This window comes from Taudactylus pleione, unplaced genomic scaffold (assembly GCF_031769625.1).
Source record: "Taudactylus pleione unplaced genomic scaffold, aTauple2 ptg000016l, whole genome shotgun sequence".
Classification (NCBI taxonomy): Eukaryota; Metazoa; Chordata; class Amphibia; order Anura; family Myobatrachidae; genus Taudactylus; species Taudactylus pleione.
In genome coordinates this window covers 1,692,070-1,704,750 of record NW_028284418.1, presented here as the reverse complement: position 1 = coordinate 1,704,750, position 12,681 = coordinate 1,692,070, and the positions used below count along the sequence as shown (strand labels likewise).

General features: G+C 43.8%; 1 protein-coding gene and 1 long non-coding RNA gene across 2 annotated transcripts in view; one reads left to right on the top strand and one right to left on the bottom strand.

Moving 5' to 3' along the window:
* LOC148540856 (alpha-N-acetylgalactosaminide alpha-2,6-sialyltransferase 2-like) overlaps window positions 1-7,458 on the top strand; it is a 157,246-nt gene extending 149,788 nt beyond the window's left edge. The window contains exon 9 of the mRNA XM_088474304.1: window positions 1,956-7,458. Within this exon, the coding sequence (XP_088330430.1) occupies window positions 1,956-2,126 (171 nt within the window). The 3' untranslated portion in view covers window positions 2,127-7,458. The remainder of the gene's footprint in view (window positions 1-1,955) is intronic.
* Window positions 1-12,681, bottom strand: part of LOC148540855 (uncharacterized) — a 171,643-nt gene that overhangs the window by 98,520 nt on the left and 60,442 nt on the right. The window lies entirely within an intron of this gene.

Genomic DNA, 12,681 nt, shown 5'->3' with positions numbered 1-12,681 from the left:
AGAGTTACTGCTGGAGTTGGGTTTTCTCCACTCTTCTGCAACTTAAAATGAAGCTGCACTGCAAATATACTGTAACACTCTTGTTTTACTGCATCTGCTAAGAGTTATAAGGGGGTGACATAACAGTATAACAGAGATATTTGTCTTGTTGACATTCAGAATGTCGTTAACCAGTATGTTGACCCTGGGACCATGGCGCCAGTAGATTGACAAGTGTGAAATGCGAATTATAGAATCATATTAATCATCAGGGTTAAACATCAGAAATACAGGCGTTAGTTTAAGTAGCATTTCACTCTTCCCATAGTGCTTGTCAACATTCTGAATGTCAACAAGCCAACTACATAACGTACTGTATAACAAGTAGGTGAACAGGAATTTTGGTGCCCAATAGCTTGCCTATAAGACAGAAAGTTGACATGTGGGGGCAGTCCCAAAAAAATATACATGAATGTCCAAATTGTGTCCAGCACAGGTTAGAGGATGTATGGAAGATGGCACCGGTACTTGCCTATAGTTATAAGCTGATACAAGATTTATAGTAGCTTTCAGTGGCAAACGCAGGATTTTAAAAGGGGGTTTCCAATACTTGGTTACAAAACCAATGACAAAAAATCCCCCTCCCCCCGCCAGTGATACATTACACAAACCTGCAGTGCGGCTCCGGGAGAGAGCGCCAAGATTACAGGCACTGTCTCTCAGCCTCCCACAATGCCGATGCCCCCATGGGAACTACGGCTGCAGCTCCCCCTACAGCCAGCCTGAGCCAGGAACAGTCGTCTGAGCTCCAGCTCAGGTCTCTTTACAAAAAAAATATATTGTTAAGCTGCGTGGCAATGGAGCGTGCGCATATGGCTTTTCTTATATCATTTGGCTGCTACCCCTTCTGTACTGTATCTTCAATACAAATGTTGTTGTCCAACGTGCAAGGGCTCATTTGCCAATCTAGACACTAGGACATGTGGTGATAGAGACTGAGGGCCTGATTCAGAGCCGGACGCTATTTGCGCTCGCTCGTTCAGAAAAAAGGGGTGGCTATTCAAATGAACCGTTCGCTCTTTGCGGTCTGTTCACGCCTCTATGTCTGAACGAGCGAACAAAACTTGCGGTTGTTTTTTGGGAAACTACGCCCCCTGGCCGCTCGCATCCTACGTCATGTCCGCTATTTATTAGATTAATCGAGTACATCGACCAGCATATGAACTGCTCGGTATTCTTGTGGTTGGATTTTCCTACCGCAATCTTGCGAGCTGTTCTGACTATAAAATAACCCAGTGACGTGGTCAATGACGCTGCTGGATTAATTATGCACACCCATAAAACGCCCGTTTTGACCTTTAAGCACGCCTGCGTTCGGATCTCCACTCCCCGTTTTCAAGCACCTTCCCCTGTTACCACCCACATACGCCTCCTCCTGTCACTCAAAATAGCAGGCATTCGCTATTTAGCGAACAAACGATTTTCGGCCGCACTGACTGGTTCGCACATGCGTATTACGATCCGTAGTCATGCGCAGTTGTGCAAACATCGCTCGGAACGAACGAGCGGCCGCTTACGAGCGGCTCTGAATCAGGCCCTCAGATAGAACCATGTGGCAGTCCAAAGCGTGCTCCAAAAGTAGGTGCTATTGAGAAACGTACCTACATTGCCCAACAGGAGGCTACACAATGTTGCCAAATGTAGGGTTCTGAGTTGCAGATCAATGAGCACCACAAACACGGTTTATAAAAGTTCATTTATTTAGCCTTCTTTGGCTTTAACTTTCTATAAAACATAAAGACACTTAAAAAGTGTTATAATTCTAAACACACTCTACATCACCTTACAATAATATACCTCAGGATGTATTTATTTATGTCATGTAATCCAATTTAATTTCAATTCAGATTTTCCAAAAAACTCTCAATACTTTATTGGTGAATTACCCATAACCTATTTCTCACTGATTTCTCCAGGTCAGTGCCTATGGATTCATGACACCAAACTATAAGAAGTTCTCTGACCACTATTTCGATACCACCTACCGCAAAGTCGTTTTCTATGTGAACCACAGCTATGGTAAGGAGATGGAACTCTGGCAGAAGCTGCATAAGGCTGGTGTGATTAAACTCTACATGAGAGACTAAGAGGAGACCAAAAAACTGTGCTGTGAAGTTGAGTAAAATTTCCAAGCTGGTCATCAGGAACTATCATTAAGAAGGCAACTTTGAGGCACGGGTACTCAAAGCGGAGACTATCTCACCTCCATATCATGCTGGATTATTTAATTGAACTGACATAACATTGACAGTGCCAGCCTCTTCTAACATGCCTCTAGTATAGTGTGGACTGGAGAGCTTAACGACCTATCAATGACTGTGACTTTATATGAAAAAAGTGTCAAGGATAATTTCGAGAAATGACAATGGTCTAGTTCTATACAACCTGATACTACAATAGACGCTTAAGAAATTGAAGTAAATAGGTCAAATACAACCACGAATTAGGGGCTATACAATACTGTGAAGAAATGTTTTTTTGTGTGTGTGTCTGTGTTCTGTCACAGAACCAAAAAATAATAATAATTTAGTTGCCAAGGATATTTGAGCAAATTTAGGGTATTTTGGGGTTGCTGAATTCAAAAATGAAAGTATTTTTTTTTTCAAATTGGCTCTAGTTCTTGAGATAATGGATACCCTCAAGTAATAGGTAACTTAGCCAAATGCGTGCATATGGGAACATAACATTCTAGAAGGTGAGACACTCAAATATTCTGGGTGTACACTACGTGATCATTCTAGAATATTTCCTGTCCATAAATAAGTGATCGGCCACCCAACCCGCAGTCAATTACCAGTTGCCTATTGTGTTTTTCTTCTTTCTTGTCCATGTATCTCATAAATTAGAGCCAAACTAGCAAAACCGATGTCATATTCTGAATCAGCACCACAAAGTTACCCCAAAATCGCTCTAATATGATTGGCAATAAAATTAGTGTTGATCAGTGTAATAATTACGGCTGTGGTGGATCCTTTACACAGTAATCTCACACACAATTATGAATATTTATTTATATTTTCCATGGGATAATAATGAAAAATTCTAGAAGTTTTTAGTTGTTTAATTAATGTAGGATATATTATCAAACAAGAGAAAATAATGTAAAAATAAATCTAGACCAACATAGGTTATATTTTTGTTTTCATGCATTTCATGAAATATACATGAAGATATACAAGCAAAAGAGAAATGAGTGAGATGGGTTGTAGATTGTAGACAATGATAATGCCAGAATTTAAAGAAGGGCAATTGCAGGAGGGCAAATAGAGCAACAATTAGGTATATTATTTCACTGAGTTTCAGCTGTGAATCTGACGCTACACTACTGTAAAGGTGCCCATACACGGTATGATTTTTACCCGATATGGACAGTTTCAACAGGTTGTACAGACCAATCGTATGAAAATAGGTGTTTTTTGTGTGTTCTGCGACCCCGATGTGCAGGGCCGTAGCTATGGTAGTGAGGCCAGTGCCATCGCACAGAGCATTACAGGTCAGGGGGCGCTGTTTGGGCCTGTCAAATTTCTGTTTATTATCATTCTTGCTTGTAGCTTCCTCTTATTTCATCCCCAGCATCTCCTAGCCTCTCCTATCTCTTCCCTGGCCCTTCCCCATGAAGCCATGGCCCTTTTTTGGGTGCATTATGTCCCTTTGAAAAATGAGGGGGCGCCAATGCTCTTTCTGGCACAGGGCACCAAAAAGTCTAGTTACGGCTCTGCCGATGTGCGTCCCTGCCATCCTCTATTTGGATCGCAGATCAGATGGTTTTGCAGAGAGATCTACGATCTTTTGAGTACAATGTGATACACTTCTATGCATCTTATCCTATGATCGTAACGATCAATCGTACACCATTTGACCACATCTTATGAAAAATTTCAAGGGAAGAATTTCAAGGGCAATCGTACAACACATCTTACCAACTTTGAATTGCACCGTGTATGGGGGCCTTAAGACTTTGGTACTGATGCCTGGCACTTCCTACATACTCTGTTCTCAGCTGAATGTTCCATCACCAGCATGTAGGGTGGGGTGCACTATGATGAAAAATAAAGTCAAACCTCAAAGTTTTGGAGCTCGGACCTGATCGAAAACACCATCTATAGATGGCGTTGCCTGATAGAAACCTATGGGTTTATATTCTGAGATTTCACCAAGAGGGATCCAATAAGATCCCTCCAAGGGTCCCCCGCTGGCTTATGCATGTCATAAACCTCTTAGTTCCCACACCGCAAAGGATAGCCCTTATTGGAAGAGCTGTCCTTTGCTGAAATGATCATGAATACGGTGTTATTAAACGTTGGTATGCATGCGATCATTGGCAAGATGCATCCCACCCATAGAGAGAAAGGGATTGTGTGAATGAGATGTTGTTGGGAGAGATCCACTAAACTTGTGTTTGGCGACATGTGTTGACTATACCAGCAAATATTTGCAGTTAAGCCTCAAGGTATTTCGTACATATCAGGATTTAGAGCCAAAGTCAGAAGCAAAATGAATTCACACTTTCCTGGTCATAGAACTCTGCTTGTAAGCCAGAGGAAGGGCACCCTACAAAAGGTAAAATAAGCCATCAATAATATTATTTATTTCAGAACCATATAGATAATTAATTGACAGTCAAAATAAGTATTTTTTTTTATCAATTTTCAAAATAAGGGAACAGAAAATTAGAAAAGGAAAGGGGGAGGGAAAGGAAACATTTAAGGGGATATAAACAACAAATAAAGTACACACAGAATGGTACTGTTACAAGTCGCCGCGTTGCGAACGCTGGAGGATCGATCACTGAACTCCTCCCACCTGCTGTCTGTCCGGATTGGTTTCTGTGGCTTTTTTTTTTGCTTGTGCAGAGGCTGCTCTGATGCCGGTGATAGTGTCTCACGTGTTTCCGGTTCTGGTGTTTGGATCCTGTCTAGTCGATTGTGTCGTACCTCAGCTGTCTCGAGTGTCTCTGCCGCTTGTGTCATATCGGCGGCACAGGCCACAGCCCAGCGTCCACTGCCACTTGTGTCATCTCGGCGGCACAAGTCGCACTTCTGCGACCTGCTACTCGGCCTAAGGCCACACCTTGTCTAGCACTACAAGCCTTCAAGGCTGCTCCACGGCCTAAAGGCAGCATCTTGTCTAGCACTGCCAATCCTCAAAGCTGCTCCACGGCCCAAAGGCAGCATCTTGTCTAGCACTCCAGCCCTCAAGGCTGCTCCATGGCCTAATGACCGCATCTTGTCTAGCACTGCCAGCCCTCAAGGCTGCTACTCGATCAAAGCTGAGTCTTGTTTATGTTTCCAGCCCTCAAGGCTGTTGCTGGACTTCTTTCCTGGGGTGTACCCCAACAATCCTTACTACCTAATCCTCAGCACCATTGGATTCCATAGTATTCTCAGGTGAACCGCTACTACCCCGAGTACTAAGACCAGGCGGCCTCTTAAGTACTGGTGATCGTTTATAGATCTAAGGTAACAACGGGTGGGTGTTAGTGGTGGAAGACCTCGCTAGCCTGGGTTCAAGGGGGTTCACATGGAACGAGCTCTGGGATTCATTACAGGTACATAACTAATAAAATATTGAAAAACAATATTACATTGTTACATTATAAAGCCAAAATCAAATGTAGCACGGTAAAAAAAAATCCTCAATTAGAGGTATCAAACTCATTTAGACTAAACTGTAAAGGATCAGACATAGATGGTTTATAGATACATTTAGCACCCTCTCCATCTGTCACATATCCATGCCAAGCCATCCACTTCATAATCGGAGAGGAGGCTGAGGTAGATTAAGGCATATTATCTGTCTCCATTAAGAAATGAAAATTAACCTTGTGAAACACTAAGTATGGGTGGAGGAATAAGTTGTATCTAGCATTGGGCCAAAGCAGCTCATGCTGCAGTAAATATGTGCCCCAGCACATGCATCTGATGGGGTTGAATTGAGGCAGGATACATGTGCAGCAAGGCTAGATATGGAAAAAAGGTACAAAAGACACACCCAACACTTTATGAATTAAGGAGAATACTTCTAACCAATGTAATATAGGATGCGACCAAAAAACATGAAAAATATGACCCACCTCACCATAGTTACGCCAGCGGAACTTAGAACATGAGGGCCAAAAGCTATGCAAACTGTCAGGGGTGAGGTACTAGTTAATAATTTGACTTGCATATCCGTATCAGCTATTCTGCATAGCTGTGTTCTACAGTATTAATAATGTAGTCCAATGGATCCCAAACTGGGTGCTGTCACTTACAGGGGTGCCAGGGTTTGGTAATCGAGGACCAAATCAAATAATTATAGCCAATGTGATAGTCAAAACCAGTGCTGGTGGCTGCTAATCATAAAATACAGTATGTGGACATACAGAAGCACAACCCTGTCTACCACATAACTGAACCTACGGATGACAGAAAAAGCGAAGGATCATCCGCACAGACCCTTGTGATGTTTAATCCATCCTTCCCCAATTAATTAGTTATCCTAATATAATAACCTTTCCAGTGGGGAGGTGCACCCAGTAACAATTCAGTATATCGAGTACAAGTGTTCCAACAAGGGGCACTCAAGGACTGTTGGTATGTGGAATCATCTAATTGAAGACTCTCTACTGTGGTGACCCAAGAAATATGTAAAAAATATAAAAAATAACCTTTAATTCGTCCTTAAAATCCTATGGCCAGCGAAATATAAGGTGCAAAAAGTGTATTTAAGTGATATAATTGTGAAACAATACTAATAAATAATTTAAATATTGCGTCCACTCTCAATTCTGTGCTTTTAATTGTTTATATTTAGTATTAGATACAGCCTACCAGTTTAGTGTTATTTACGACAGGATGCTGATGTTTCTAATTACGGGGGTGATTTATTGTCTTGTATTCACCAAGAATACAAGACACTAAATAGAGAGTCTTCAATGAAATGATTCCACATACCAACAGTCTGTGAGTGCCCCTTGTTGGAACACTTTTTCTTTTTCTGCTTGTACCTACAGATGACAGGTAAGCACTATATACTTCATTTAAAATTTAATTCTGAATTTCTCAATAAGACACTTTAGGCCTAGGGGTGCCGTGAAAAAATGCTGATACTCTAGCTCATGATTCAGGAAAGTTTGGGATCCACTGAAAGAGTCTGAGAAAGGACGCCTACATGTGCCTACCATAAGAATAGAGAAGGTAGACAGATTGTGGCAAAGGCCAGACTATTTGATTAGGCTCAGTTGGATTTCGATTTGGAAAAAGCAGATGTGTTCAAACCAACATTCATATGTGCTTTATTTAACACATAAAACAGTAGACAGATTATATGGTTTGGGTATTAAAAATCATTCCCTGTGCAGATGAGATCATGCATAATACCCAATTTCTTTGGAAGTCCCTACTTTGGTCTTTTGCAAGTCGTTAATTTGTTTTTATATTCTCTGAAAAATAAAATGTATTTCAATCTGAGCATAGTTGATGTCATGGTGTGTTTTTATTGAATTTGTAAATAACTGACTGTGGGCGGGATGTACTAAGCATCGCATTCGCGATGCAGTACATTCCGCCTCTTATTGGGTACATAGTACATACTTGTTGGGTACATACCCCTGTGATACCCCGCTGGAAAGAATACAGATGGTGTGGTGCAGGTGTAAGCTGGCGGCAATTCCTAACTCAGGGCCTGATTCAGCACGGATCGCAAGTCTGCAATCGTACGCACCGGGCCTCTGCGAAAATAGGCAATGAATGCATACGCACTGCCACCGCACCATAATATGAAGACGCCCAGCAGTTCATAAAGACGCACTTTTTCAGGGCCGGCTCAAGGGGGAGCCACGCCCTGTGCAGGATGGGACTCATGCGCCCGACCGGAAATAGGGGCATGGCCTAATTACCATAGACCACGCCCCCTAAATAACGTTATTTGGGAGCATGCCTGTATGGCACGCCTCCTGTTAACGTCAGGCTGGGGGCGAGCCCAGCACTAAGTCAGTAGCTGAGCTACCCCCAGCTCTCTTCCTGCACTGAATGGATGCCGCGCATATATGCAGCATCCATTCCTCTTCTCTGGGGCCGGCACCACCGCACAGCTGTGGCACTTCGTCCGGCGGGTGGAACAGCGGGGCAGTGTCCGAAAAACGGGACTGTCTCGCTGAAATCGAGAATGGCTGGGAGGGGCGCGCCCTCTATGGGGTGGCGCCCCTGTTCGACCGCACTGGTTGAACATGCCTCGAGCCGGCCCTGGCCCACTTACCTTCATTTATAATCGTAGTAATGTGCAAGACAGCGAAAACATCTGTACAATCGAGAACCATTGGACCAATACGCAGAATAGTGGTTGACCTGACACTCCTGCAGGAACTGCTAAACTTCCTGCACGCAGTAAGTACTCAGGTTGCGTATGGGTTCCTGTGGATAATTTATGCACGCCCCTGCAACGGCATTCAAATGTACAGACACGCCTGCGTTCGCACGACCAACCCCGCCCCGCCACCACCCACAAATGGCACTTCCTGTCAATCACTGAGTGATGGGTCTGCATCGCACTGCCTGCGATCGCATTGCCAATTGCAGCATCTGGTTCGCGCACGTGCATTGCGTCTTATACACAGGAGCAGAATGCAACCTGAATCAGGCCCTCAGTCCACACCCGCAGAGAGGCAAGGATTCCCCAATCAGCCACAGACAATGGGAGACAAATTTTATGCAAAAGCAATCTGGATTTAGTTCTAGTAATCCAAAATTACTGTAATGGCTCACTATTATAGAATAATAGATTTGGTACAATAAACACTTAATAAATCACATAAATTACAATAACAAACTATTACCGTTTTTCTAATTGACTATTCCCATACTAAATTAGCAATGTCCTTTTCAAATTAATAGAATGTCCCAATAATCTAACACAGATTACATGTCCTTTATAGTCCAGGTTATGCTCATAGTGCACACATTGGGGCCCTTAAAGCGTATTTACAACTGACAGACAAGCAACAATGTTGCAGTGTTGATATATAAATTAGGAGCAGTGACTCTATATCACACTTATGCTGGCTATACACGCTACAATTATCTGGGCGATCCGCCTGATATCGGCGGATTGCCCCGATAATTGTAGCGTGTGGGGGGGGGGGGCGACCGAGGGTTAAATATTGCTCGGTCGGGCATGCAGGATTGTCCAGCATGCCCGTCCGATGCGATATTTTCCCGGTAAACTGTCGGCCGCATCGGGCAGTGTATGCCCAGCGCGGCCGACAGACAGACATTTCCTGTGTTCCTTCCTACGGAAGGAACAGGGAAATGTCTCCTCCCCCAGGGGCGGAGCGCGGATGTCGGGCTGATGCCGGCGACATCTGCGGCTGGCAGGCTGCCAGATAAAATGTCTGTCGGTCTGACAGACATTTTATCTGGCCGTGTATGCCCAGCATTAGAAGTTATGTGTAATGATTGATTCCTCTCACCAAATCTGAGGACCAAATTCAGGATGCGGCTTTTTCTCCAAAAGGTAGCCACAGCGAACACCTGGACAGGACTCTCAGATTGGCTTACTATGTGGTACTATAAGTCCCAGCCACTCTTCTATTTTTTTCTCTGCCTCTGTTTCTGCTGCTCATTACTCCAGCTGTTTATCACTCTGCCATGGCGTCCCCTCAGCTCTCCTCTCCACAGCTCTAACAGTCACTCCTCCAACTCATCATCTTTTTTTTTTAAATGAACTTTATTTTAAAATTACACTGGCTTCAACCCTTTTCTAAAATGGCATCTGTGGGGTACCACACTCCATGTACATGGGGACTGATTCTGAGTCACATGCAAAGTGGCTGTTGTTGCGGAAGGCTGTTATGCAGGAAGGTGTGCCGCCCACTGATTTTACTCAAAATGACGCTACTGTAATCATTAGTATCTGCACTTGCACCGGCCCCATGCTAGGTGTAAGAGGTCTGTCAGAAACAGGCTCTCCTTCCCTGTATGTACTGTATGACTCAGAATGGCACAGAGCTTTTGGTACATGACACTCCCACAAGTCAGGATGGTTACGTGCAATCACATTGTCACCAAACAGATCCCGCCATGAAATGCCCAACTTCACAGAAAGACAGATTCAGCCAAATTCTGTACAACTCAGCATAGAGCGGACATATGATAACACATGTACAGTAAATTCACATCTGTGCATGCACTGTATGCATCTGTGTACAGTGATCCGTATGACTCAGCCCCATCACCGCTTAGTGACAATGTGAGACACTGGCACCCTAACATGCAATGACTAAGGCTCTATTTATTAACATTATTTTTACTAAAATAAAGTGAAAAAGGGTGTTTTCATATCCTTTTCACATTATTTTAGTATCACCTAAAATTACTAAAGGGCAATTGGAGTAGAATTCGTAAAATTGTACTCCAAACCATAATTATTACTTATTTTTAGTAAGCAGATCGCATTTCCCATAATTGTAATGGGACATGTGATCTGGCCAAAGTTACTAACAATAAATTGTGAAAAAATACCGGGGGAAGCCCTGGAGGTAGCGTTATCCAGGGTCTCCCCCAGTTGCCCGACTCCTGCTCTGCTCTAAAATGCAGAGCCCGAAGCCGGCCCCAGTGATCAGCTGTGTGGTCTAAACAGACCACACGCTGATCACTGCTAAAAAAAAGGCAAAAAAAATTGTAAAAAAAAAATTACCTGAGTCCATGGACCGGAGATCGGGGCTCCGGTGATGTCCTCCCTCCGGTCAGCTGGTCTTCCATCCTGCACTGGGGTCCGGTCGTCACATGACCTGGTCCCAGTGCAGGATGGGATGTCAGCTGACCGGAGCCACGGAGGACATCACCGGAGCACCGATCACCGTAAGTAAGTGTAATTAAGGGAGGAGGGGTCGCGAGGGTGGAGCTTAGCAGAGGGGACGGGTTTAGCGACAGCCGGTCAGTGCATGCGCGGGCACTTGGCATGGTATTTTTTCCGAAAGTACTGTGATAAGTGTGCGGAGGGGATTCGCAGGGACAGAGCTTTATCGCAAGCTCTATCCCTGCAAGGGATTTTTAGTAAATACCTGTGATATTGGCTGAATTCGCAATGCGAATTCAGTCGGTAATATCACACTACAATCTGCATTCCAAATGCGGATTGTAGTAAATAGAGTCCTTAGCCATTGCATGTTAGGATGCCAGTGTCTCACATTGTTTCATCTGTCTTATAAAACTTCTCATGGTGCTGTGCATGCTTTCATAGCATTCGCTATGGTGATGGGAAATCAGTAAGATGTGAGATAGTTTGCTTAAGTTCTTATCTCGTATTCTGGTTGTCTCATGTTGGAAATTGCTGTAATCTCTTAGCTGGGTCTGTCCTGACACCTCCTGCTGACACTGATTCAGTTGTGGACGCAGTGGCAATGTCGGACGCACCTGAGGGAGACTCTAAGGATCGTGCGGATCTGTGTTCCAGCTCCAAGCATGCTCACAACGCCGAATCCAAGTCCTGCATTGGCAGGGTGATACCACTGCCACCATCTTGATAACGACCTGTAACTTCAACACGTTTCATCCCCATACAATGTATTCCCCTCCTGTTGCATCTCCCCTCTGCCTGGGGGCAAATACATCATACATCCTGGTAGGCTCTGGCGGTCCAGTGCTGCCCTGGATACCTCCTGGTACCGTCTTTACACACACAGAGTTTGATCTCCGTATATTTTATATATATATATATATATATATATATATATATATAATTTGTTTACGGTTTACTGTCCTCTGCCCCTTTTTCTGGCTGACCTGGATTATTATTATTTTTTAATACTACCATCCTACAATCTAGAGTCCTGCTCCACCCTCAGTAGTCCTCTATTTTTATTATATTGTTGCGCGGAGTGTGGGATAATTACTTTATTGTTGCGGCCTTCATTTGCTACTATAGATGGAAAAGTTCCTGGCTAAGCAGCCTCAAGGTCCTTGTAGTAGTCAAGCTGTAAGATCCAAGGAAAAGCAGATTCTACACTGTGAACAGAGGAGTTCACCCTACTCTACACTAGGCAGCAGCCCTGTGAGCCAGACCGTGGATTTGGCAGCATATGGCCCTCCTGCAACATATAAAAGCTTGGGTGCTTTCCAATATACCTTCTCCTCTTCTTGATCAAAAATTGGCGCCTCTCAAAGCTTCCACTGACACAGCGTCTGTGTAACTCCAGCAAAATTCACAAAGTTTAAAAGAATCCAAGCAGCGGATTTCTAATTTGGAGGTTGAGTTGTCAGAGCCTCAATTACATTTCCAGGAATTTGCCATTGTTTCTTTGTAGGACAAGATGGAGCACTTGTCATTTAGTGCCATAAGGAGGCTGGGGATACGCGGTCTGGCCCTAAAAAGTCGCCCACAGAAGGCATTGCCTACTGGACGTGAGGCCATGCCCCCTTTTCACACACATGTTGGGAGTTAGGGCACTCTTCTTTTACAGAGGTCTCTTTTATAGATATTATAGGGGTATGTGTGAGGTTGAATAAATTATTAATCTCTGCTTTATGCGGAGATGGATTATAAATTCTTGAATATATCCTATTATACTCCATGACTCCCGTGTATTACTGGTGCATCTGCTGATTCTAATTGTTTTAAATGCCAACAGCCTCTTGTGGACCTCATGCACTGCATGTGATCTTG